Source organism: Hylobates moloch, unplaced genomic scaffold (genome assembly GCF_009828535.3).
Source record: "Hylobates moloch isolate HMO894 unplaced genomic scaffold, HMol_V3 SCAFFOLD_6, whole genome shotgun sequence".
In the NCBI taxonomy this organism is placed as follows: Eukaryota; Metazoa; Chordata; class Mammalia; order Primates; family Hylobatidae; genus Hylobates; species Hylobates moloch.
Genome location: NW_026652281.1, coordinates 105,542,662 through 105,569,347, shown reverse-complemented (window position 1 = coordinate 105,569,347; position 26,686 = coordinate 105,542,662). Strand labels below are relative to the sequence as shown.

The following is a 26,686-nucleotide window of genomic DNA, read 5'->3' as shown; positions in this document are numbered from 1 at the left end:
GAGAAAACATACCGATGAGTTCGGCAAATCCCCCGACGGGCAGGCGGCAGGTACCGGTGACAAACTGCAGCAGCCGGATCCTCTTCTCGTTGTCCATCTCCTTCACCACCTGGAAGTCCGCAAGTCAAGGCACAGTCAGGCAACCCACGGGGCCCAGCACTTTGCCCGAACGTGGAGCTCTCCAGCTCAGCGGGGCCCCTCTTTGGGGCTGAGAACACAAAGCCAGGTTGGCCAGGGGATGACAGCCTCCAACCTGAGAAACCCCGGAAGTGCTTTCGCTAAGAGGCTGTGTTTGTATAAGATTCCCACCAGTCCATGGGACATCTCTGGGTCTCAGGGACACCTCGGGCTGGGTATTCTCTTCCCATCCACGTTCTGCTTTTAGAGATGACTAAATACGGGAGTGACTGCTTAATGGGTATAAGGTTTTTGGGGAGATTAAACATTCCAGAACTAGATAGTGGTGCCAGGTGCACAACACTGTGAATGTACTGGAAGCCACTGCTCTGTCACCCAGGCTGGAGTGCAGCAGCACGGTCTCGGCTCACTGCAGTCTCCACCTCCCAGGTTCAAGTGATTCTCATGCATCAGCTTCCCGAGTAGCTGGGATTACAGGTGTCCGCCACCACGCCTGGCTAATTTTTTATATTTTTAGTAGAAAGAGGGTTTCACTATGTTGGCCAAGCTGGTCTTGAACTCCCGACCTCAAGTGATCCACCCACCTCGGCCTGGGTAGGAAGCCAAGGAACCCAAAGTGGAAAGCCATTGAACTGTGTATCTTAAAAAACTTAAATGGGTTGGTCACAATGGTTCATGCCTGTAATCCCAGCACTTTGGGAGGGTGAGATGGAAGGACTGCTTGAGCCCAGGAGTTCAAGACCAGGCTGGGCACCATAGCAAGACCCTGTTTCTATTGGAAAAAAAAAACAAAAAAAAATTTAATAGTTAATTGTATGTTATACAAATTACACCTCCACAAAAAATTTGTATACATACATATGCACACAGATATGTACTAAGAATGTCTGTAATCATTATTTTTTTTGTATGCTATACTTCATAATGACAACAACAAAACCCATACATATAAAAGAATCCACACATTAATTATACATAGGATGACAGCTCTTTCTGTTTTCTGGAGCCAAGCCCTTGCCTTCCTGTCCCATCTGGCTGGCAGGGGACCTCTCAACAGTGGCAGCTGCTGTCTGCCTGCAGGTCTGTCCCTGCACACCAGCTGGCCCAAGGCTGACCACTGACGACCTCCTGTCACATCCACTGGCCACCACTCAGCTGGAACTGTCCCTGTTCATCCCAAGGCTGGTCTATTGTCTCCTTTTGCAAGTTGTGGGAGGCAAGGACAGGGTCAAAGCTGAAGGTCCTTGCATGTGAGGTCTCCTCAGGACCCCTTTCCTTTGGTTGATGCCAAGGCCTGGGCCCGGGACCCACCTGCCAGAACCACTGGATCTGCTTGCTGTTCTTGGTGTAGTGCCGGTAGATGGTGCTCTTCTGCCAGTCGCTCATGTCTATCTCCTGCATGCCGCACAGCATCAGCTGGGGAGAGGCAGCAGTCAGCATCCCCGGCAGGCCCCTCCACGCGCATCGTCCACTCGCTAGCACTTGATATTGCCCCAAACATGTTCAACTAGCTATTTTTGGGGTCAGCGTTAGGAGTTGTATTGCTGAGTGTCTGTGGGTACACAGTGAGCATGTCACAGAGCGGGATCGCCCCAGAGGCAGGGGCTCAGGGTCCCAGCAACCTCAGACACTCACCTCCAGCTCTTTCTCGTCAAAGTAGCGCAGCCACTCCAGCGGAGCCACCTCGTTGAAGCCATCCAGGAAGGCTTTGGTCTGCTCTTCCACACCTCGGGTGAAACGCCAGTCGGTCAGCAGCCTGAGACCAAAGACCAGCCATGGGTGGAGCCTGAGACCCACTGCTCAGGGGCGGCTCCCGTCCAGGCCGCGTGGCCGTTACCACGCAGGACCACCAGATCAGCAGAGCCCACTTCGCACACCCAGACCCAGCCTGCTGGAGGACCTAGAGTGCGGCCCTGAAAACCTCACAGTGACCTGCAGACACCTGAGTCTTTGAAGTCATCCTCACCACCACCTCCTCCTGCTTCTGCCCCCAGCGCTGACTGAACCTCAGAAGTATAGAAGCATGGAGATAAAAAGACTAAACCAAGAGGCCTGAGGAACAGGCACGGAGAACGGGCACATGTGAGATGGTGGGTCTAGGCACACAGGCCACAGAGATCCTTTCGGCCCAGAGAAAGATGCAGATGTCTAAGCTTGATGCCCCTTCAAAGAAATTCCACGCTGCAGGCTTGAAGTCTCCCACATGGCGAAAAAGTGCAGCTGGGAGTTGGTAACTAAGGACCTCGACTCTGGTTCCCCCAGCTCGCGCCATCACATGACCGCCCACCAGCAGCCACCATCAAGGCAGATGCAAATGGCATCCACAGTGACCCATGGGCCACAAGTGGGGGTCCATCTTTCTCTGCAACCCACTAGATCTCCACGCCACCCCTGGAGCAGAGCCCCCGGCGCCTGAGACTCACATGATGTACTCTTCCTTGTTCTCCTCCGTGACCCGGATGCTCTCGCCGCCCTCCTTCAGCTCGTGGGTTGTCACCTTGCCCAGGATCTCCATGTCCTGGATGAAGTACAGCTCCAGGCCACATTCTTCCAGGTTGTTCTCTCTGGGGGCACAGGAGACCAAGTGGGGAGATGTCTACCGTGGCAGGGTCTTTCCTGGATCCTGCTCTGTTGCCCGTGGGACACTAAGGGCCCACAGGTAGCCTAGAATCCTGAACAGTGACAGGGGACAGCTCCTTGACTCAAGGAGAAGGTTCTAGAACTGTCCCCAGGGGACCCAGAGGACATTCCTCTCCACAAGCTCTTGTAGAGGCTGGACAAGAGCTCAGGGGCCACACTGGCAGACAAAATAAAGGCCATCAGTACCTGCTCCACGCCCAGAGACGTCCCTCCTATCAGCGCGGTGGGGCGAGGTGGGAGGGAACTCACTTGATCCAGACGATGGAGTTGTAGAACTCGGGGTCGATGGACTCCAGGTCTTTCAGGGTTGGTCTCTTGTTGAGCATCCGCTTGTAGAAAGGCAGGGTGAAGCCCGTGTCGATGAACTTTCCGTGGTACAGCGCCTGGGAAGGAAGAGGCACAGCACAGAGGCTTGGCCTTCCCTGGGCACCGCCAAGACCAGCTCTCAGATGCTCGGTATCAAACTCTGCTACCGCTACCCGCCTTCCTGCCCTGACAGAACTGCAGCAGCAGCAGCTGCCTCGGACGCAGCGGGAGGGCCTCGGGAGTAAACAACGCCTTTGTCCTGACTTGTACCTACAGAGGGACTCCCACCCTGCCCTGCAGACTGCAGGGACTGGGCAGAGCCAGCCAGTGCGGGAACCCACGTCTGGGCCCGCATCTGCCCCGCACACTGGCCGGCTGGCTCCTGGCCTCGCAAAGGTCTGCCCCGCGCTCACAGAAAAGGCTTGCTCAGAACAGCTCCAGGTGGCAGCCCTGACTCACTGGCGCTCAGGGTGGGTGGCAAAGGCAGCCAAAAATAATGCAGACACCGCTGACAGCGAGAGCTGGCGGCCAATGGTGAGTAATAGTCTAGGGTTTTACCGGTCTGTCCTGTTGGCTGCTGGGCCAGGCGGGTCTCTAGACCTGGGAAGAATGTGCCTATTTCCAGAGCCCAGCACCTTGGCCAAGAACTCCCCGACGACGGGAAGGGCCATATTTAGTCACAGGCTCCCGGGGCGCTTGGGTCCTCCTAAGAGGGGAGCTGGGTGGGACACTCAGGAAGGCAGGGGAAGAAGCGAAGGAAAGTGACGACTGAAACATCTCCAGCTATGAATGTGACTCCTGCGCTGTGCCTCCCACGGGCTCCGCTTCTCAATCCGAGTTCTCCACGCTCCCAGGACCCTCAACAGGGTGGGAGGACCTCCCTTTCCATATTCACACTGTGTCCCTCTTTCCAGTTAAATACAGACGCTGGGACGCCCCTCCCCAGAACTGGCTCACTTTCTGACAGATGTCCCTACACCCTGCACCAGCCAGTCTACTGTTTACCAGGAGGCAGCGTGGCATGAACAGCAGCCCCCGTGGACTGGCTCACCCTCTCTGGGCTCTACCCTTCGCCCCCACAAAGCTCGTAACCTAAAAATGCAAAAAACTAGAGATAGTTCTGGAGAAACCAGAGCTTTCTCAGTGGCTGCCCTGTAGGTAATGAAGAGTTTCCATGTTGCTTTGTATAGGACTTGTCAAGAGGGAGCCCAGGGTCTCTGGGCCACAGACTTTAGGGTTTTGTTCTAAGCTAGTGTTGATTCCAAATGCCCTTTCAGAAGGCTTAGTGTCTCAGTGGGACATTCCCAAATGCTATGACAGTGTCACCTCCCAGAGACAGGCAGCAGGTGGGCAGCTATGGTTTCACCTGGCCCTGTCATCCCAAGGCCCTCAACAGAGCACATATTTAATGTTCAGTAAAGTCTGTGGCCCAGAGACCCTGGGCTCCCTCTTGACAAGTCCTATATAAAGCAACGTGGAAACTCTCCACTACCTACAGGGCAGCCACTGAGAAAGCTCTGGTTTCTCCAGAACTCTCTCTAGCTTTATGCATTTTTAGGTTACGAGCTCTATGGGGGCGAAGGGTGCAGCCCCGAGAGGGCGAGCCAGTCCACGGGGGCTGCTGTTCATGCCACGCTGCCTCCTGGTGAACAGGCCCAGGGCCTCCTCCAATGCTGCCCCTTCCCGGAGGTCTCAGAGAAAGAGCAGATTCCCCTGGTGCCCCTGGCACACTTCACCAGGAGAGGGAAGAGGAGGGAGAGGAGGAGGGAACTAGGCAGACCCCTGGGGCCCCCTTACCATGGCGATGAATCTGCCTATAAAGCGAAAGTAGGTGAGGTGGTCCGGGTTGATGGAGGAGGCGGGGTTGATCTGCAGGCAGTAATTGTTCTTTCCGGCATATTCAAATAAACAATACATAGGGTTGAGCACCTCGTGAGACAGGAGGAAAAACCACTCTCTGTGAGGGAAGAGAAAGAAAAGACAAGAATAACAGGTCCCTTCGTGCACATCTGCACAGGAGCTGTCACTCTTCACCACTGTGTCTCAGGTTAGCATGGGGACACGTGTCCCAGGGAGTCGAGCCCCATGGCAAGCACCCGGGCTAACCTATACGAACAGCTGGTCAGTGAACAGGGCAGGCTCAGACCTACAGTGAACCAGGGCAGCAACTGCACTTGAGGATGGTATTTGGGAAAACGTGTGATTGTCGGCTCCCAGGTGATGCGTTCCAAGACTTTACATCACAATATCCAGAGCTTCTAATGGTAAAGGGGGTCCTTGTACCCTGGGTCACCATGCTCAGTTGCATAGGCTGTGTACTGCACAAGGGCACGATGCATGTTTATTACAATAATTCTTCTGCAAAGGTTCTGTTTGAATAGCAACTACCCTGTTTCCACTCTACCTGGGTGGGCAACATAACGTAAATACACAGCAACACATTTCCAACCCCGATCCATGAAAATGTAATCCACGCTGCCTTCAGATTAGAAACCTCACGCCCACCAGCTATGCCACACTCTTGCACTTTGCCCTCCCTTCGCCCCCAGACCCCAACACCATCCCCATTCCCACACTTCCACGCATTCATCTGAACCAACACCCGGGCCCTGGGTGCAAGCCTCAGGCATGAATTCAGAGTCCTTTTGGGCTTGAGCTAAACCAGCAAGGGGACGTCCCAAGGGGGCCAGTCCCCAGCTGCTGGGCTGTTTGTGGCTGGGCAGACGAGGAGTCCTTCGACGCAGAGGGTGCCCCGGTATCCTGTCCGTGGTTCTACCCTGTGGTAGAACAGCATGACGTAACCTACCATAGGGTAAAACCACTGGCAGGACACAGAGAGAGACACACACAGGGCGCGGCCACACCAGAAGCCCACCAAGCAGAGCCTGGAGAGGAGGTCACCACGGAAAAAAGGAACATCCATCCACGGGGCCAGTGCAGAAGGCAACGCCAGCACCGAACAGAGGACCAGAAGCAAGTTAACCCAACACCAAGCGGGAAGACATGCCCACACCGGGAGAGGTCTCGAGCGGAGAGGTCGCTGCGGGCCACGGCGCTCCCTGTCTCTGCCGGGGCCCTTCTGCCCTGCTGTCCAAGGCAGCATTTCCCAGAGGGCCTGTTAACTTTTATGGGTGGACCAGGGTGAAGGCAAGACAATGCTTTGGACTCTTTTTAGGGTGACATAAGCCATTACAGTTTTACTGACCCCAGGCACGTGACATGCAGCTGAGCCCTGCTCAAGGCCCTGTGGATCGTGACACAGCTTATCCACACGGGGACACCTGACTTCACCTGCCCTGGCTGCCTTAAGAGGAGGGGACCCCAGGGTCGACTCTAATGGATGACCACACGGCTCCTATATTCAACTGCCCAGATGCTGCTGGCCTGGTTGTTAAAGTACAGAAACATGACACATTGGTAGATAACAGAGCCATTGTACTGAGCTCTCACCCCTCCCAGGAGTCCTCTGTCGCCTCATGACACAGTAACTAAAGGCTTAACGCCCAGCCCAGCGGGGCACCCCAGGCCCCTGTTCCAGGCCCAATGGACTGGCCACATGGGTTCACGTATTTTGGTTTTTTTGTTTGTTTTGTTTTTGAGACGGAGTTTCGCTCTTGTTGCCCAGGATGGAGCACAATGGCACGATCTCGGCTCACTGCAACCTCCTGCCTCCCAGGTTCAAGTGATTCTCCCGCCTCAGGCTCCCCCGGGAGCTGGGATTACAGGCATGCACCACCACGCCCAGCTAATTGTGTATTTTTAGTAGAGACGGGGTTTCTCCATGTTGGTCAGGCTGGTCTCGAACTCCCAACCTCAGGTGATCCGCCTGCCTTGGCCTCCCAAAGTGCCGGGATTACAGGCGTGAGCCACCGCGCCTGGCAGATTCATGTATTTTGAATGCCACACTGTGCCCACTCCTGAAGATGCATGAGAGCTTTGGGAGGGAATGTGAGCAGGGGGCAGGCAGCTTTCTGGCCATGGATGCTATAGCCTGGGGAAGCGGGGTACAGGGCAGCCTTCTGGGGCACTCAAGCTCACCTGGCAATGCCCCCATAGTCCAGGCCCTCCTCGCCACGCATGATGATGTAGAGCCGGCGGCGCAGGTCATAGGGTTTCATGTTCATGATCTGGGAAGACAGAGCATCGGGCCGGCCTGCCACTCTCCCTTCCATAGCAGGCAGGGGTGGGAGGGACAGGGGACTCTAAGGCCTACTATCCAGCAGACACAGTCACCAAGACCCATGCCCTGGAAAGTCTGCAGTGTGGGTTTGACAGGCCACGCGATAGGAGATGGGGTGCTGGGAGGAGGGCGTCGGCCTGCCACTGGTTTCGGGCACCATGATCTAACCTGTTGGAAGGAATCTTCGAAAAGCGTCTGCCTGGAAACGCTGATCTTCACGTGGCTCGGTAGGGCATTTGACTGAAAAAAAAAAAGAAAATAACTTTAAATTGAGCCTCAAGTGGTCATCTGTTCTCCTGTCTGTATGAACAGGCATTCCCCGGCCTGCTGGGCCAGAAGGCAACAGCATGTCCCCTAGGAATGAAAACTCACTTCCTAGAGACAGCCAGCTCCGGGTTAGACAAGTGTCTGGCCCCCACCTAAGACACAAACATCCCGATACCTGCTGCTGTGCCGGGAACTCACACTGAAATAACTCAATAACCCCAACTGCCACGGGACCCCCAGTAGCAGAACTCACATGGCAGAGGAAACGGAACTGGTGATACTTCCACCGAAAACTGCGGTCATAAGCACCAGGGGAACCTTGCTTCGTCCTGGGAAGAGCAAAGATGTTCAGGGGTTCATTTGATTTCTCGGAAAATGAACAACTTGTCTTTGTCAGCCCTAAGAAAAGCTGGTGCTATGTTAATTTAAAGATGAGTAATGTAAGGTGAGGAAGTGACTGTCATTAAGATCCTTGAAGAATAAAAAAGAAAATCTAGAAATAAAGCCAGACTTCTTGCTTTTAGAGAAATAACTCTAGTGCCACTCAGAATAAACAGGATAGTCCCTTCCTCCCCATCCTATCTTATTTATTTGTTTGTTCATTTTCTAGAGACGGGGTCTTGCTCTGTCACCCAGGCTGCAGTGCAGTGGTGTGATCATGGCTCACTGCAGCCTCGAATTCCTGATCTTAAGCGATCCTCCCGCCTCAGCCTTCCAAGTAGCTAGGACTATAGGAGTGTGCTACCACACCGAGCTAATTTTAAATGTATTATTATTTTTTAGAAACAGGGTCTCACTCTGTCACCTGAGTTGGAGTGCAGTGGTGCCATCATAGCTCACTGCAAGCCTCAAACTCCTGAGCTCAAGGGATCCTCCCACCTCAGCCTCCCACGTAGCTGGGACTACAGGCATGCACCACCACATCCAGCTAATTTAAAAATTTTTTTTTGCAGAGATGGGGTCTTGCCATCTTTCTCAGCCTGGTTAATCTTTTTTATTCTTGTGGAGACAGGGTCTTGCTATGTTGTCCAGGCTGGTCTCAAACTCCTGGGCTCAAGCTATCCTCCCATCCCCTTTAATATTACATCAACGTATTAAACTGCCACTAGAGGGCAGTAAGGGCAGTAGAACGCACCCACAGGGGCCACCGAAAGTGGGCCTCCCAGAGCCAGAACAAGGACAGCCTGGGCCTCGGCTCCTGACGCTGCTGCTACCTGCACAAAGTCCTTACCCCGACTCAAACCCCGGGCGAGGATCCTTAAAGGTGGTGGTGCGGGTATTGTGGTCCACAAAGTATCGCACCCCCTCGCTGGTGTATTTCATCTCCCATCCTGGGGGCAGAGCTGGTTCCTGGATCATCCTGGAAACATGGGAAGAAAAGGGTGAAGGGCTGGCCCCACCTTCTGGACCTTGGTGGTTGGAGGCTGGGTCCTCAAAGTGTGGCTTTGTCTCTGCAGAGCCCATGAGGGACCTTGAGGACATGCACCCAAGAAGCATGACCCGAGTCGTGAGGACAGTTCTGCGGCACAGAGAGGTCATTTATTATCTCATGGCGAAAAACCCAGCCCTGCATGGATGGCATTGGACTGAGCGGCCACCAGCAATCCTGAGGCACCCCACGCCCCAGCACAGCTTCACTTGGGGGTGTTGGGAGACCAGGATGCCCTCAACCTTTTTGCAATCCAATTATCAGCAGCCTGCACAATCAGTATGGAGACCAGCAACACCTGCCAGCCGGGCCACCCTCCATCCACCAGGAAGGTCTACTTAAGAAACCCCTTTTAAACTCTCATCAGGCCAACAGTGTATCTGTACCATGAGAGTCTCAAGACACTTGTGTGTGGCTAAAGGTCCCTGACATCAGCCCTCTGGGACGATGCAGTCCAAAGCCACCTGCCCAATGCTGGAGCTGCACAGAGACCCAGCCCAGCCCGGCCCCCCTCTCAGCCCAAGTCCTTACCCCTGGGTCCGGGGATCCTCCCACTGGGTCGTGCGAGTGTTATGGTTCACGTAATACACCCGTCCATTGTCCTGTCTCTTCTCTGCCACATGAGAAGAAAGAAAGAACCATCAGATTCAAACACAGAGAGCCGGTGTCCTTTCCCTGAGGTTCCCACCTCCTGGGTGCTGGGTCTGAGTTTATCTCCCTGTTGTCAGCCTGTTAGAGAAGAACCAGCCAAAGCCAAGCTCACTCACACTTGTCACTGGGAAAGGGACAAAGAGGGTCCTTCCTTGTTGGTGGTGGTGGGGGGTGACACACTTCCAACTCGAGATGAAGCACTTCTTTGGTTGGTTGGTCGGAGGGAGGGGGTGGTGTGGCCTCCCGGAGGGAGCAGCACAGCTCAAACCAGAGGCATAATTGCTCCCAGCTGTGTGCAGCACGGAAGCCAGGCAGTCCCCAACCCGCCAGGCCCCCCACCCAAGTCCCTCACAGCTGATCCCTCGTCCTGGGACCCTCTGCACTGCATGCAGCTGACCTGGGCGCCTCTGTCCCACAGGGCACGGTCCTTATGGGGTGGCTGCATTGCCCTCGCACCTCTCTGATCAGTGCTCTGCACCCTGCGGCCCTGTACCCTCCAAGTTCTCCCTCTTCTCCCACTTACAGGCTAAGTCTTGTTCTAAAACTCTCATACCCTGGCACACCTCTTTCTTGCTTATGAGCAAATAAATGATATCTGGGCTGAGGACACTTACACTGCCCAGCCTCCTCTTAGACATGTATCTTTATTTTTATATATAAAGACAGGGTCTCACTATGTTGTCCTGGCTGGTCTCGAACTCCTGGCCTCAAGTGATCCTCCTGCCTCAGCCTCCCAAAGTACTGGGATTACAGGCAATAAGCCACCGTGCCTGGCCTGCCTATCAAGTATGTGCTTTGAGACAGGGGAATGTTCATGGAGTGGGGCTGGGGAACAAATATACTTTTCCTCTGCTCTGAACAATCTCTGTTCTCTTGCCCTTTACTGATATACTGATAAGGGCTCTGGGGTCCCCAAGGGAGGACTCTGGGCTCCCGGGGCAGACCCAACCCTAACTGGTGATTCTGGACCTTGAGAGGGATTGGAAGGGGTAACCTCGCAGCTCCAGGTAGACAGGAGAAAAAAAAAAAAACAACAACAACAACTAGGGGGTAAAGCTCTTGGCTCAAAAGAGGTCACCTTTCCCAGGAAGTTCCTGAGCCTTCAAATCTCCTGAAAACAAATGATGCTAATGGCTCTCCTTTTACAAGACAGGGCAACATTAAAGAAACAAAAATAATCAGTTCCAGAAGCTACAGGGAACCAGAAAGCTGAAAAAGGAGCAGAACAGGGAAGTGCAACAACCCCCTCCTGACTCCCTACCAAGACTCGAGCTGCAGTGCTCCCAACACCAGCCCAAGGCCTCAGTCTCCCTCCCACTCTCCGCCTTACCTGGTATCTATGACTCGACTGAAATTTTACAGACAGACATTATTTGTCAATCATACCTCAATAAAGCTGGAAAAACAAATAAACTAAAATAAAAATAAAGACAGGCTGGGCACAGTGGATAACACCTGGAATCCCAGGCTGAGGCAGGAGGATCGCTTGAGCCCAGGAGTTCGAGACCAGCCTGGGCAACATGGCGAGACTTCATCTCTATTTTAAAAATAAAAAATAGGCCGGGCACGGTGGCTCACGCTTGTAATCCCAGCACTTTGGGAGGCCGAGGCGGGCGGATCACGAGGTCAGGAGATCGAGACCACAGTGAAACCCCGTCTCTACTAAAAATACAAAAAAAATTAGCCGGGCGTGGTGGCGGGCGCCTGTAGTCCCAGCTACTAGGAGAGGCTGAGGCAGGAGAATGGCGTGAACCCGGGAGGCAGAGTTTGCAGTGAGCCGAGATCGGGCCACTGCACTCCAGCCTGGGTGACAGAGCAAGACTCCGTCTCAAAAAAAATAAAATAAAAAATAAAAAATAAATAAAAGAAAGCCAAAGGAAAGAAAGAACAGGAGGTGCCCAGAGCTGTTACAGAGCTACCACCACCTCAGAACACACAGAAGGAAGGCTTCCCAAGAGGTTTCCAGGGGAAGGGGCTGCTCCCAGCCCCGAAGCTACTGCTTTGAACTAGATCCTCCACGTCTGCCCGTTAAGGGCCAAAGCCAAGGCTAACCACAGGGCCAGGGGGATCTGTCCAGCGGGCCTGAGGCCTGTGTCGTCATTTCTGGCACTGCTGCTGTGTGGAGGCCTCCCAAGGCCGGCTGGCTGCCTTGCGGCATTCAGTTTCAGTTGGGGGCTGGGAAAGACCCCAGGAACACCTGGCTCGACCTCATTTTAGGAGCAAATGGACTCAGACGTATTCGGCCATAGGCCCAGGGTCAGGGCTGCCGGGGGCAGATGTGGATCCGAACCTGAGGTGTCCTGAGTCCCACAGCAGTGTGTGGGGAAGATGCGGGGTCTCTCCTGGGGCAGCAGAGAGGGACACCAGCAGGCTTGGTTAGCAAGCTGCCGATCAGTCTCACTTGGTCTGGCTGTTCTTTCTGTTCATTCTCGGTGAGCCCTGGGGAGACGGCCCCAGCCACAGCCCTGGGGCAGCCAACACAGATCCCCAAGGATCTGAGATTCAGAAGGAGCCCTGGCCTTTAGCCTGAATGTTCTTCCTCTTAATTCTGGACTATGACAGTTTTGTGGGTTTTTTTCTGATCGTTCATTAACAGCATCGACTCTGACCACGGCTCCTCCATTTTTATCTCAAATATTTCCATACTTAGCATTCGAGAGCTGTTTTCAAGTCTCCATCAGCTGTGCTTACCTGGTGACCATCACTCAGCAGAACTGGCATGAAAACCCACTTGACTGGGCTACACCACCTGCCTCTACAGAGCCTGAAACACACTAGAAGTCCCCGGCTTCTATGCCACTGGCTACTAAACAGCAGTATGGATTCTTGTTTAATCTGACGCATTTTCCCCTGCCTACTGACGACGCAGGGTCTTCAGAGTTTTACTCTCTCACATTGGAGTTGCTGCCAATCTCTGAGATACTAATGACCTTTCTTTGGTCCAGGGAGCCATGTGGGGCAGCTATCTGGGTAAGGGATCCCCGAGCTGAAAGTCAACAAATGTGTGGAAGCTTCACTAAATGATCTCTCCAATCAGAAGGCCCAGAAGGCCCTTCTGACACACTGGACTGCAGTGCTCACTGACTAAGTGGTACCCTGCAGGTATAACAGGGTTGACACAACCACTTAAATGACTACCCGAGAGCAGAAGTGTCTGCACCGAGAAGATCCAGCTCCAAAGCTGCACGTTTCCAGGCATCAGATGCCCATCCTATCATTGCCAACTTCCCAGGATGCACCTCTCCATCTTTGTTGTCGAGCACACCACCTCCCAGTTTCACACCATCTGTCAACACCACCAAACCAACGTTTACCGTCTTCTGCTGGCCTAACCAATAAATTAAACCCAACACATGCTGCTTCCCGCAAAAACTGCCTTCTTCTGCTCCCAGTGACTCTCACAAGATTAAATAAAACTCTGCCCCAGCTCTATCAAATGCGCTAAGTCTCATCATCTCTAATGATCCTTTTTGCATGGCTACTCCTTCCTAGAATAGCCATGAAGCCTATAATCATTCCTAAGTCATGGATGTCCATCCCTTAACTCACTGTTAGCAAATCACATCAAGGACTTGGGATAGGTAAGAGGCGGCTACCAAGGGCGAGGAGAAATCTACACGGCGATAATAACTAGCAGCGATGCATTTCCAGAGTCACCACCTGGCATTCAACTCTCGTATCTGCTTCCCTCTGGTCTCTTTCACAGCTATGTCAGAAATAAAAAGGTGGCTTCTATTAGTCAAAATTAGACCAAAGTCCTCCAACATCTCAGCTGCAAAGAAAGATTTGTTAAGGTGGATCATTCCAAACATATGGTCGCAGATCTGAAACAAATCCATTTGGGAGTTAGGCAGTGTCAAAATATCTTAGTGGTAGCATGGACTCTTGAGTAGACACCTTGAAACTCAAGACCAAAACCCAGTAACTCCCCAGCTGCTCAGGGACCTCTTTCTTAGGGTCACACTCCTTTAGCAATGGTGGGTGGATGCTACAGTGGTTCGGTGGAGCTTGGTTACTTTCCCAGCCGCCCAGCTCCATCACCTGTAATTCCTCTGGTAGGGCACGCCTAGGGAGTGTGCTGGAGAGGGGAGAGATGGAAAACAGGGGGACAGGAACAGGGAAGGAAGACACGCGGGAGGAGAGGACAGAGCACCGTGGCTGACGGAAGGCCAAGGACCGGGAAGAGAACTCAGTACTTACCCCAGCCAGGAGGGAGGGGGCCCAGGGGATCGTGGTCAGTCGAAGCACTCGAAGACTAAACACAAGAAACACAGCAGAACACAGAGGTTACAAAAAGCCACTGGTGAAAAAATAAATCAATCGATAAAAAATAAAAATGCCAATGACTCGCTTCCACATTTGAGCGCTTTGCAGGGAATGCAGTAGGACTTTGGGTGGCATCTGCTCCTCTCAAAAGTCTCTGTTTTTTGTTTTGATTTTTACAGAAAAACCAAAAAAGAACCCTGCGCATGGAGGGCCCAAGTGAGTTTTGGAAAAGGTAGAGCGACAGGGAGGAGGAGGTACGCGGGTGAAGGTGTGCCAGGGTGGCGGAGGCAGGGAGCAGCCCTGGTGGGGTAGGAAGGCCCGGGAAGCAGGCTCGGCCCAGTGCCTCCGCTCGGCTCTGGCTCGAGGCGGCCAAGGCAACTGAAATCACCACCACCTCCAACTTTCTCCAAGAACCACACGCAGGAGGGGAAAAAATATCGCAGGCCTTTCCAATGAAATCATTCCCACAAGCCCTGCCCACGCCCAGAGCTTCCTGGCTGGGGCCCGGCCCTCCTCCCTCCACCTCGGCATCCCCCCCAACCTCCCATCTGGGTGTGCAGCGTCCACCCAGACTGAGGGCACATTCATGCCCCAAGCCCTCACCTCCCCCAGGAATGTTTTCCTTCCCCTTCACAAAGCACCTTTATTCCTCCCCTGCCTGAACCTGAAGTTGCTCAGTGTTCTGTGTTTGTCTGGGGGGGTTGGGGCTGGGGGCAGGGCAGCAAGACAGAAGGGGAGACAGGGGAAAGAAGGGGGAACCGGCTCCAGGACTTCAGGGTCACTGTTTACATTAGAATCCCCCCCACACCCCCTCCAGCCAAATTCTGCTTCGAGGTCCCTGGGGATGGACTGCAGTGGACCAGGCATTCTCATATCCTGCGGGGAAGGGGGGTGCTGTCAAAAAGTTCTGGTCGTTAAATAAAACAAGTATTGTTCCGCTCTTTCTTCCTTTCTTTTTTTTCTTTCTGAAGCATTTTTATTTTACTTACTAAAATTTAATCGTTGTAAGAGGGGATCAAGTTCTAAATGTGGACTTCAGGCTGCTGGGCTGGCCCCGTCTGGGGGTGCCAGAGCCACACACGGGCAGGAGGATGAATGGGGCTCAGTCTCGGCTTGAGAAAACATTGGTGGAACTCAACTGCCAGCAAGCCCCCTTCCACAGCCCTCCCTCCACCCCTAGCTGAAAGGACAGAGAAACTTTCTTTCCAAGGTGGCAACACAGGCCCCTCTTCCAAGCAAGCAAGTTCCAACAAAGACGTTTAAGTCTTGAAACCATAGGCTCCTTGATAGGACGGAGCCCCCTTTCAGGGCAGGGCCTCCTGCCCACACAGAATGCAAGTGCATGGAGGTGGGGGAAGCTCACCTTGATTTAGGGCCCCTTATCATTGATCTCGAGCTGTGCCTAAAATTCTCCATCGCAAATCACGTTGAATCACTACTGAAAAAAATCTCCCGAATTCCAAGTCATGTGGGCATGTGTCTGTGTGTTGGGGGGTTAGGGGAGATAGGGTACAGCATCTCATAAAATCCAAGTTCCTCCAACTGTTTTGTAGTTAACACATCAAAAACATTCGGCAACAGAGGCAAAGGAACAGATGCGAAAACACGTATTCTACCTCATGGAGCCAGAGGTACTTGGTAAGTGCTGAGCTACAGCAATGACCTTGCAAAAGGGAAGGACTATAGAAAAGGTTATTTTAAGACATTGAAAGAAGACGCATTTGGTGTTAAAGTGTTTGCTGCTTCAGGTCTTGTTTTGGAGTCAGTAGATCAGCTGTAAAGGGCTCTCATGGGAAATCGGCTACCAGCTGGTACCAACTCAGCTTCCACGGGGGCATGGTCATCTTTTGCTTAATTCTACAAATCAACAGACCAAAAAGGTCTTTACTGACAGTCTCCCTGACTAGTACTGAACTAGGATCAGAAAATACTGATCAGCCCCTTTCTGAATCCTTGCCTTTTAAAAAAAATCTCAGCCCTCGTGCAATGTTGGCTCTCTTTCGTTAAGGTGTTTTTTAAAAAATTTCCTTGGTATCCTCTGATTGTTATTCTATCAGAATGCCCCTGCCCCCCCAACCCCCCAACACACACACCTATAAGAAGCGAGGAGAAAAGGAGGCAGATAGGAAAGGGAGAGACACCAGAGACTGATAAACACAAACAACGTGTATTAGGTTGGTGAAAAAGTAATTGTGGAGTCATGGCGGCCGAGTGCCGTGGCTCAGGCCGGTGATCCCAGCACTTTGGGAGTCTGAGTCGGATGGATCACTTGAGGTCAGGAGTTCGAGACCAGCCTGGCCAACATGGGGAAACCCTGTCTCTACTGAAAATACAAAAATTAGCCAGGTGTAATGGCGGGCACCTATAATCACAGCTACTCAGGAGGCTGAGGCAGGATAATCGCTTGAACCCAGGAGGCAGAGACTGCAGTGAGCTGAGATTGTGCCACTGCACTCTAACCTGGGCGACAGAGTGAGACTCCGTCTCAAAAAAAAAGAGTCGTGGCAAAAACCACAATTACTTTTGCACCAACCTAATAAAATCAGAATCAATGGGAGCTGATCCTCACAACAATTTTACTTTTTATTGTTAAATAGAAGCACTTGACGATTTTGGATACTTCTTCCCTAAGGTACACAGTACAACTTGAAAAATAAAGAAAGCCAGAAGGCAGGAACAGGAAGAAATGAAAAATAAAAACTATGCATCATGGCCAGAAAACCAAAAGCCAAAAACCCCACATCTCCAATGAGCCAACCGGCTGCCCCTCCTCTTCTACCACATTCCCCTAAAATGAGAGATGTCAAGGTGTTACGTGGAGCAGAAAAGGATGTAGATGGGGGAAAGCAGGACTCTGCAGCCAGAAGGGAGATCCTGGATGTTCTCTATCACTAGGAACAGAAAAGAACACTGTGGAATCCTCCTCCCGGGTAATGGTCCTTGGGTTGGTAGATCTGGGGTGCAGGCCATGAGCCAGAGAGCTCATGAGAGTTCAAGTCCCTTGGGAACTAAGCACAAAGTTCCAGTAATATTTTAAGATACAAACTCAGAAATAAAGAATGTCTAGCAAATACAGCTGAGGGTAAGAAAGGTCTGGGAAGGGCATAAAGGTTGCAGCGTGGAAGGCAGGCATTTTTTTTTTTTTTTTTTTTTTAAGGATGCACCAGACGGATGCAGAACAAAATCCAGGTGCTTGAGAATTCAATGCAAGGGGCTCACTGCAGAGTAAGAAACAAGTTGTCTGTTTCTCGATAATGCAATTTGGAGCCCACACCCTAAGAGCCACAAAATAATCTGTTTCTTTTACCTTTTTTTTTTTTGAGATGGAGTCTCACTCTGTCGCTCTGGCTGGAGTGCAGTGGCATGATCTCAGCTCACCACAACCAACCTCTGCCTCCCGGGTTCAAGCGATTCTCCTGCCTCAGCCTCCCAAGTAGCTGGGACTACAGGTGCCCGCCACCACGCCCAGCTAATTTTAGTAGAGACGGGGTTTCACCATGTTGGCCAGGATGGTCTCGAACTCCAGACCTCAAGTGATCCACCTGCCTCAGCCTCCAAAGTGCTGGGATTACAGGCGTGAGCCACCGCGCCCAGTCAAAATAATCTGTTTCAATACTGCAGACAGAGATGCCCAGGAAATTACCGGCAGTGTGATAGTCCCATCACAACAGCACAATGTGCAAGGTTGTGCCGGGCATCTTCAGTGGGTCCCAGCAGGAACACGACACAAGAGGGCAAAAAGAAACTGCAAGGGTGAAACAAGCAAACGAAAAGATACACGATGATCATAGGCAACATTAGCACATTGGGGAGTTGGGAAAGGGAAACATGGCAGAAAAACTAAGAACCAGAATTTAAAGGAACTGGAAAAGGTGTGTGTTGAGGCAGACAGAGGAAAGAATTACAGGAGACTGCAATCTGGGATTCCCTTGATTTCCATTTTGAACTGTATTTCATATTTTCTGCAGTGCAGCAAAGAAGAACAAGGTCTCAGTTGAAGCCCAGCAAGAGGAGGAGGGGAGGCCACTAGCTAGCCTAGTATTGGGTCTTAAGTCTTCCGAGTCAAACTCTGGGCCTAAGCCAAACCCCAAAATAACTATATGAAAGCAACCCTTCTTACTTGTAACCAGGACATGGCACCATAGCAAACAAGAGGAGAAAACCAATGCCAGAGGGGGAGGAAAATCAACAGAGAGACATTGAAAGCAGACCAAAGAAAGATTCCTGCCACATTTTTCAATATGAGTCTTGTTTCATGGAGAAAAGGTAACCATCACCTCCATGCAGAACCCTCCCACATCCCCAGCGAGGCTGAGAAAACCATTTTAGAGTACTCAGAAAAAACCAATTTTTTAGTGTTTAATTTTTACTTCTAGGGAACCCTCCAAGTCAAAGTTCTACCTCTATAAACCCAGAATAATGTTGCTAAGAAAGGCAGGAAAAAGGAAGGAAGACTCTAAAAAGCTCAGGCAGATGCGAGCTCCAGAATCTGGGAATCTTCCCTTTCACACACCAACATCTTGGTCAACCCACAGAACCTAACTAGTGGGGCTTTTAAGGGAAAAAAAATTGCTTTAATGCATTTTATTTTATTTATTTATTTATTGAGACAGGATCTGACTGTCATCCAGACTGGAGTGCAGTGGCACGATCATAGGTCACTGCAGCCTCAAACTCCTGGGCTCAAGCAATCCTGCCACCCGCCAGTCTTCCGAGTTGCTGGAATTACAGGTGTGCACCACAACACACGGTTCCATTTTTTTTTTAAATGAGAAAAGTTGGATAATCAGGTAGACAAAAACCATGTGAAACTCCTAAAATATGTCCTTGTCTCTAAGTCAAAGGACAGATAGGTCAAAGAAGAAAGACGCCCCAGACCTTCCCAGTTTTGCAGCCACAACCACCCAAGAAAATGGCAGGCAAAATCTTTGGGGCCCAGCTCAAAAGGAGCAATCTCTGAAATGTGAAAGACCAGATTCCACCCAATTCTGAAACATGCCAGAATTGGATGTCAGGCATGTGTGGCGGGCATGGGTGGGAAGCCTGGCCCGAGAAAGTGTGCAGAGCTGCACTGGGCTAGACAGCAGCGGGGCCCTGGCTAGAGACGGGCATGACCGTCGACCCTGGAGCAACTTACTAAGACAAACACCACACTTTCTGACCACCTCTGCTAAGGAAACTGAGGTCCTCCACGGTTTCCTCCCTGTACGACGGGCAATCCATCCCCACAGACAGAACTAACCAAGGGAGATGCTACAGTGACTTATGGCTGATGATTAAAAGTCGGGGGTCCAACGGCTGGGTGCGGTGACTCACACTTGTAATCCCAGCACTTTGGGAGGCCAAGGCAGGTGGATCGCTTGAGCCCAGGAGTTCAAGAGCAGCCTGGGCAACATGGCAAAACCCCATCTCTACTAAAAATACAAAAAATTAGCCAGGTGTGGTTGTGCATGCCTGTAGTCCCAGCTACTTGAGGGGGCTGAGGTGGGAGGATCACTTCAGCCCAGGAGGTCAAGGCTGCAATAAGCCATGATCGTGCCACTGCACTCCAGCCTGGGTGACACAGAATGAGACCTTGTCTCAAAAAAAAAAAAAAAGTCAGGGGCCCAGCTCAAAACATTTCCAGCCTGCAATGCACCATCATATCCTGTGTTAGTTCTGCTGTAGATCCCAACCTTCACATCTAAAGTGCTCTGAGAAAATACAATCAGCCAACTTGGGAGTCCCATGTCTCCCTACCAAAGAGGCTGTGCAGTTGCGCTTCCCCAGCTCCAGGTCATTGTGGACCCTCCAATGGGATGGAGACTCCAGCAGGTGGAACCGGGAGGATTCCCAAAGGGACACGGTATGGGAGACTGTTTAGGCAGTTAGTTTGAAACCAGAGCACCCAGAATTCTGGACTAGAAAATTGAAATGTGGGCCAGACATGGTGGTTCACACCTGTAATCCCAGCACTTTGGGAGGCCAAGGTGGGTGGACTACCTGAGGTCAGGAGTTCGAGACCAGCCTGACCAACATTGTGAAACCCCATCTCTACTAACAATACAAAAAATTAGCCAGGCATGGTGGCGCGTGCCTGTAATCCCTGCTACTTGGGAGGCTGAGGCAGGAGAATTGCTTGAACCCAGGAGGCGGAGGTTGCAGTGAGCTGAGATCATGCCATTGCACTCCAGTTTGGGCAACAAGAGCGAAACTCCATCTTAAAAAAAAGAAAAAAGAAAAGAAAAGAAAAGAAAATTTAAATGTGGTCAGGGATGGAGCCGAGATCATGCCATTGCACTCCAGCTTGGGCAACAAGAGCAAAACTCCATCTTAAGAAAAAGAAATAAGAAAAGAAAAGAAAAGAAAATTTAAATGTAGTCGGGGATGGTGGCTCATGCTTGTAATCCCAGCACTTTGGGAGGCCAAGGAGGGCAGGTCACTTGAGGTCAGGAGTTCAAGACCACCCTGGCCAACATGGTAAAATCCCATCTCTACTAAAAATACAAAAATTAGCCGGGTGTGGTGGCAGGTACTTGTAATCCCAGCTACTTGGGAGGCTGGGGCAGGAGAATTGCTTGAACCTAGGAGACACAGGTTGCAGTGAGCCGAGACCGTGCCACTGCACTCCAGCGTGGGCAACAGAGCAAGACTCCACCTCAAAAAAAAAAAAAAAAAAAAGAAAGGAAAAGAAAAAAGAAAATTTAAATGTTACTCTTTAGGTAATGACCACAAAAGGTTTTGAGCCAGTAAATGGATGCAATGACAGTAACATTTGAAGACTGCTCTGAGGGGAATAGGCCAGATGGATTGGAATAGAGAGGAGGCCAATGGAGAGAACAATTTAGAGGCTGCTCTAGCAATTCAGATGGGAAAGGGCAGAAGATGATCAAGCAGCAGAAAGAAGGAGGCTCAGCTAGACCAAAGATAACAAACTTTTTCTGCAAAGGGTCAGACAGTAGGCTTAGGCTACTTTAGGATTTCTGAGCTGTACAGTCTTTATTGTGATACTTAACTCTACCATTGTGCCATGAAAGCCGCCACCATTAATATGTAAACTGCTGGGTGTTCTTATGTTTCAGTGAAACTTTATTAACAAAATGAAATGGCAGGCCAACTCGGCCCATGGACTATTATTTGCCAATCCCTGATCTAGATGAGCCCAAGGATCCTTCATCCCTGAGAATCTGTCAGATAATAAAGATCTAACAAAAAACAGTAGCAGTTTTTTTTTTTTTTTTTTTTTTTTTTTAGAGACGGGGTCTCACTATGTTGCCTGGTGATTGCTTTTATCTGGAAAGCTGAGGGATGGGAGAAGTCAAAGCTGACCTTCAGGGAGCAAGTCAGGGAAAATGGACTTGAAGGAAGGGGGCAGAAATGAAAGCCGATCTTAGAAGAAAGATGGGGAATTCAGTTTTAGACATGTTCATTCCTTAAACACAGAGGCTAGACATGGAGCTGCTGAGTGAGGAACGCTGGAATTTGAGGAATTTCACTGTGATGAGTAAAATCTCCAGGGGCAGAGCACTGAGGTTGCCAGACGCTGTTTTCCCTGCTCACTAAGCAGGTCAACAGAGAACACGTGAGGCTGCACATTCACAAGCGCAGGGAGGCGCCCCCACCTCGGGCCAAGCGCCTGCCCTCTCACCTGGTAGAGGAATCTTTGGCTGAAGTGCTGCATGGCCCCCTGGAGCTGATTCCGCTGCGACTGCCACTGCTCGTAGTTGCGCACATACTCCGCGGTCGGACGCTGCCAGGTGGTGGTCCGAGTATTGTGATCCACATAGTAAAACCTGCCTCGGGGATCTGTGCGTTTTTCCCAGCTGGAAATAGGAACCTCAGAATGAATATAATGACCACCCCACTCTCATCCCCCAATTCTAGAAAAGTCTCAGGATGCCTTGTACAGCCAGGCAGGCCCCATCACAGAGGCTACTGGGGCTTAGCTGATTATAGCAGACATCTGTGGTTGTCTCTGCAGCACCCAATCCCTCCTTGCCATCAGCTCTCAATTTCTAATTTGGGGATCCACGTGGTTCTGGGGAAGCTGACCCTGTTCCCAACCTCAGAGTTGCATGGTTGCCTGGACCAGAAGTGCACATGTGATGTATGCTGAGCCAGCCACAGCCAATCTCAGGACTTCTGCTAGCAAATCTAGGAAAAATAATAGTCGCTCATCCTTTCTGAATATGACTGAGGAAGCATGCGGTCCTGGGGGCCACTGGCTATTATTCTGGACCCGAAGACAATAGGAAGTTGACCCAGTGGATGGCAGAGCAGAAAAATGGGAGAAAAGCCAATTCCTTGGTGATATTGTTGAGTAGCCCAAGCTTCGCTTGGAATCAGGATTCATATCTAGAATTTTCAGTTACATGAGCCAATACATTCCCTTCCTTATTAATGTTGATAAGTTTGGTTACTTGCAGCTGAAACTCTCCTGATATAAGGTGCCAATGAAAACATGTTGCATGGTCTTTGGTTTTGTTTTGAGACAGAGTCTCACTGTTTATATTTTTAGTAGAAATGGAGTTTCGCCATGTTGCCCAGACTGGTCTCGAACTCCTGGACTCAAACGATCCTCCCACCTCGGCCTCCCAAAGTGCTGAGATTACAGGCGTGAGCCACTGCACCCGGCCTCAATGATTTTTTTTTAAACTCAAGGCCTCCCTAAAAATGGTTTCCCCTCAAGTGGTTCCTGGGACCCACAGTCAGTTCCCAGATTTTGTCTGGATTCTGCCCGCTAGAGTGCCTCACCTTCATGTCACCCTTCATTCAACTGAAAGCCACAGCTTTCTCCCCACACCCAGGCCTTTCCTCAGTTTCCTCATGTCAGTTCTCCTCCCAGGGAAGAAACCAGGCCAACATCATTCCCGCTGCTATCAGTCAATCATTCAGCCTGACTGTTGCTTTTTCACTGTCTCCCTGCCCCTGACTTTCCATTTTCCATTCCTATGTCCAGATCTGTATCCCCTCACCCCTGGACTACTGCTCCTACCCCAGAATTAACCTCCCCACTCCATCCAGCCTACAAACAGCCATCAGAGTAACCCACTAGACTGAGCCCTTCGGCCACACTCCTGCTCAAAAACTTCAATTGACCAGCCTAAGCAACAGAGGGAGACCCCCATCTACAAAAATATTTTTTAAAAATTAGCTGGGGGTGGTGGAGTGTGCACCCTTGGTGCCAGCTACTTGGGCGGCTGAAGTGGGAGGACTGCTTGTGCCTGGGAGGTCAAGGCTGCAGTGAACTATGATTATGCTGCTACACTCCAGCCTGGGCAACAGAGTGAGATCCTGTCTCAAACAACAACAACAACACTTCAATTGACTCCCCACTACCCTTGAGTCAAAACCCTGTAGTAAGTACACAAGGCTCACAAAAATCTGGAACCTTCCTAGCTTTCTCATAATTTGTCTAAACTAGTAATTTTTATTTATTTTTGTTACCAAATATATATATATATATATTTTTGACAGGGTCTCCCTCTGTTAGTCCAGACTGGAGTAGAGTAGCAGGATCATGGCTCACTGTAGCCCCACCTCCCAGGCTCAAGTGATCCTCCCACCTTAGCCTCCTGAATAGCTGGGACCACAGGAATGCACCATCACATTCAACTAATTTTTTTAAAAAAAATTTTGTAGACATGGAAGCCTCCCCGTGTTACTCAGGCTAGTCTCAAACTCCTGGGCTCAAGCAATCCTCTCACCTCAGCCTCCCAAAGTGCTAGGATTACAGGTGTGAGCCCCTGCACCCGGCCCAAAGTCATATGTATATAGTTTTGAAACATAAACAGGACTGCAGGGAATACAATGAAAAACGATGGTCTCTTGCCCCATTGCGGACTCCTGTTCCCCGAAGGCAACCACTTTCAACCTTCAATTGCTTCTACTAGTGTATGTGTACATCTGTGTCTCTGAATAACATGTCTGTTTCACTGCTTTTTGTCTTTTCTTTAATACAGAGACAGGGTCTCACTATGTTGCCCAAACTGGATTTGAACTGCTGGGCTCAAGCTATCCTCCAGCCTCAGCCTCCTGAGTAGCTGAGTAGTCTCAGGTGTGCACCACCGAGCCTGGCTCATTATTTCTTGATTTTTGCCATATTTGCTATCGCTTATGGACTTTCCACTACCAAAGATGAGGGATGAGGATGTAGGTGTTGTATTCCATCCCTCAACTATCTCCTCCCCTCGTCCTCTCAATATGGAAAATCACCACTAAATTAATATTCAGAGTTTGGATTATGACGATGTAGAATACTGTAAGTACATTTCCTTACTTGTAACAACTTTTTTTCTTTTTTCTGGAGGTAAGAACTTCCTTGTTGCCTTCTGTGTGGTTTTCAAGAACCTATCACTGATGCATCCCCAGATTCTCAGACGGGACAAATGGCCTGGCAGTGGCCTTCCTCTCTCAACCACATCTCTCCCTCATCTGACGTGGACAGTTGTGTGTCCACCTCACACCTGCTCTGTGTCCTTGACCTGACTTGCCTTCCCTTCTCCTCCTCCTGGGAGATTCCACGGCCTCGGGGTTAAGTTCCCTGTGTCTGGCATCCCATTCATTCTTCTTTCTTGGCTTCTTGGTGGGATTTGGTGGGATAAATCATGGAGTAGCTTCCGAGACAGGATGTATCAAGGTAAATTTGTTGAAGCCCAGAATGTCTGAAGATGCCTTTACTTCTACTCTCACATTCAAATGTTAAAATAATTCAAAGTTGATTTCTAGACAGGAAATCATTTTCTTTTTTGTTTGTTTGAGACAGGGTCTTGCTCTGTTGCCCAGGCTGGAGTGCACTGGCATGATCATGGCTCACTGCAGCCTCGACCTCCCGGCTCAAGTGATCCTCCCACCTCAGCCTCCCAAGTAGCTAGCACTACAGGCACACACCACCACGCTGGGCCAATTTTTTTGTTTTTCTAAGAGACAGTGTCTCACTATGTTGCCCAGGCTGGTCTTGAACTCCTGGATTCAAACAATCCTCCTGCCTTGGCCTCCCAAAGTGCTGGGATTAGACTTTTGAGCCACTGTGCCCGGCAGGAAATCATTTTCCATCAGAATTGCGAAGGTCCTGCTCTACAGCTGTTGAGAAGAAGGATGGCACTCTTGGTTCCTGACCCTTTCTAGGTAGTCTGTTTTTTCCCTCTGGAAGTTTCTGAGGTTGTCTCTTGGCACTCGGAAATTCAATCAGATGAGCCTTGGGGTGAGTCTTTTTTTATCCTCTGGGCTAGGCACGTGGTGTTCTGGCAATTTTCGTTTCTAATGATTTCCTATTGCCTGTTTCTCTGTTCTTTCCTGCTATTCTGCAAGTTCTTGCTAAAGAACTATTCTTCAGATATTGAATGTCTTGGTCACATCTTCTCATCTTCTTATCTCCAAATTTATCACTTTCTTTTTTTTTTTTTTTTTTTTGAGACAGAGTCTCGCTCTGTCACCTAGGCTGGAGTGCAATGGTGTGATCTCGGCTCACTGCAACCTCCACCTCCCAGGTTCAAGTGATTCTCCTGCCTCAGCCTCGCGAGTAGCTGGGATTACAGGCATGCGCCACCATGCCTGGCTAATTTTTTATATTTTTAGTAGAGACGGGGTTTCACCATGTTGGCCAGGCTGGTCTCGAACTTCTGACCTCAGGTGATCCACCTGCCTTGCCCTCCCAAAGTGCTGGGATTACAGGTGTGAGCCACCGTGCACGGCCCAAATTTATCTTTCAACCATTCTACTGAATCTTTCATTTCTGTTGTCATATATATTAATTTCTAAAAGCTCTTGTTTTCTGCCTGGTCCATTTCATGGCCTCCTGTTCTTGTTGCACAGATGCCATTATTTTCTCCCAAATCTTTGAGGATATCAATTATAATTTGGTTTTCCTTTCCAAAGTTGTTTTTCACCTTCCTATATTGTTTTTACCAAGTCTCTTTTTTCTGTCTGCTAATCTTTGGCTGTTTGTTCACATTTACTTTTATTTATTATTATCATTTTTTGAGACACGGTCTTGCTCTGTCACCCAGGCTGGAGTGCAGTGGCACAATCACGGCTCACTGCAGCCTCAACCTTCCAGGCCCAAGTGATTCTCCCACCTCAGCCTCCCGAGTAGCTGGGAACACAGGCACACACCACCACATTCAGCTAATTAAAAAAAAAATTTTTTTTGGCCGAGCGTGGTGGCTCACGCCTGTAATCCCAGCACTTTGGGAGGCCGAGGCGGGTGGCTCACCTGATGTCAGGAGTTCGAAACCAGCCTGGCCAACATGGTGAAACCCCATCTCTATTTAAAAAAAAAAAAAATTACAAAAATTAGCTGGGCACGGTGGCATGTGCCTGTAACCCCAACTACTTAGGAGGCTGAGGCAGGAGAATCGCTTGAACTTGGGAGGTGGAGGTTGCAGTGAGCCAAGATTGCACCACTGCACTCCAGCCTGGATAACGAGAGCGAAAATTCTGTCTCTAAAAAAAAATACATATATATATATATATGTATTTTTTTTTTTTTTTTGTAGAGACTGGTTCTCCATATGTTGCCCAGGCTAGTCTCGAACTCCTGGACTCGAGTGATCCTTCCGCCTTAGCCTCTGGAAGTTCTACTTCCAGATCCTCCCGCCTTGGCCTCTGGAAGTTCTATTACAGGTGTGAGCCACCGTGCCCAGCTGTGTTCATTCGCATTTAACAGTGAGCCACTAAAACACTGACTAAGTTCTGTATCCTCAGATGGCGGCTGCAGACTGTAGAGTGACCAGGAAGAGTCTCAGCTATTTCACTAGAAGGTTCCCAAATATCACAATCTATGTTTCTTTCTCTTAGACTATCACTTTCCCCAGCAAAAACAAACAAAC

General features: G+C 50.4%; 1 protein-coding gene across 3 annotated transcripts in view; it reads right to left on the bottom strand.

Annotated features, from left to right (window-relative positions):
• The window catches only part of WWP2 (WW domain containing E3 ubiquitin protein ligase 2), a 188,404-nt gene that overhangs the window by 3,509 nt on the left and 158,209 nt on the right, over positions 1–26,686 (bottom strand). For all 3 annotated transcript variants that reach the window (XM_032157790.2, XM_032157791.2, XM_058441159.1), the window contains 13 exons: positions 21,505–21,679; positions 13,812–13,866; positions 9,492–9,573; positions 8,763–8,891; positions 7,785–7,860; positions 7,433–7,504; positions 7,123–7,211; positions 4,882–5,041; positions 3,028–3,161; positions 2,562–2,702; positions 1,774–1,894; positions 1,450–1,554; positions 13–109 (listed from right to left, as the gene is read on the bottom strand). In XM_032157790.2, coding sequence (XP_032013681.1) covers positions 13–109; positions 1,450–1,554; positions 1,774–1,894; positions 2,562–2,702; positions 3,028–3,161; positions 4,882–5,041; positions 7,123–7,211; positions 7,433–7,504; positions 7,785–7,860; positions 8,763–8,891; positions 9,492–9,573; positions 13,812–13,866; positions 21,505–21,679 — 1,436 coding nt within the window. The remainder of the gene's footprint in view (positions 1–12; positions 110–1,449; positions 1,555–1,773; positions 1,895–2,561; positions 2,703–3,027; positions 3,162–4,881; positions 5,042–7,122; positions 7,212–7,432; positions 7,505–7,784; positions 7,861–8,762; positions 8,892–9,491; positions 9,574–13,811; positions 13,867–21,504; positions 21,680–26,686) is intronic.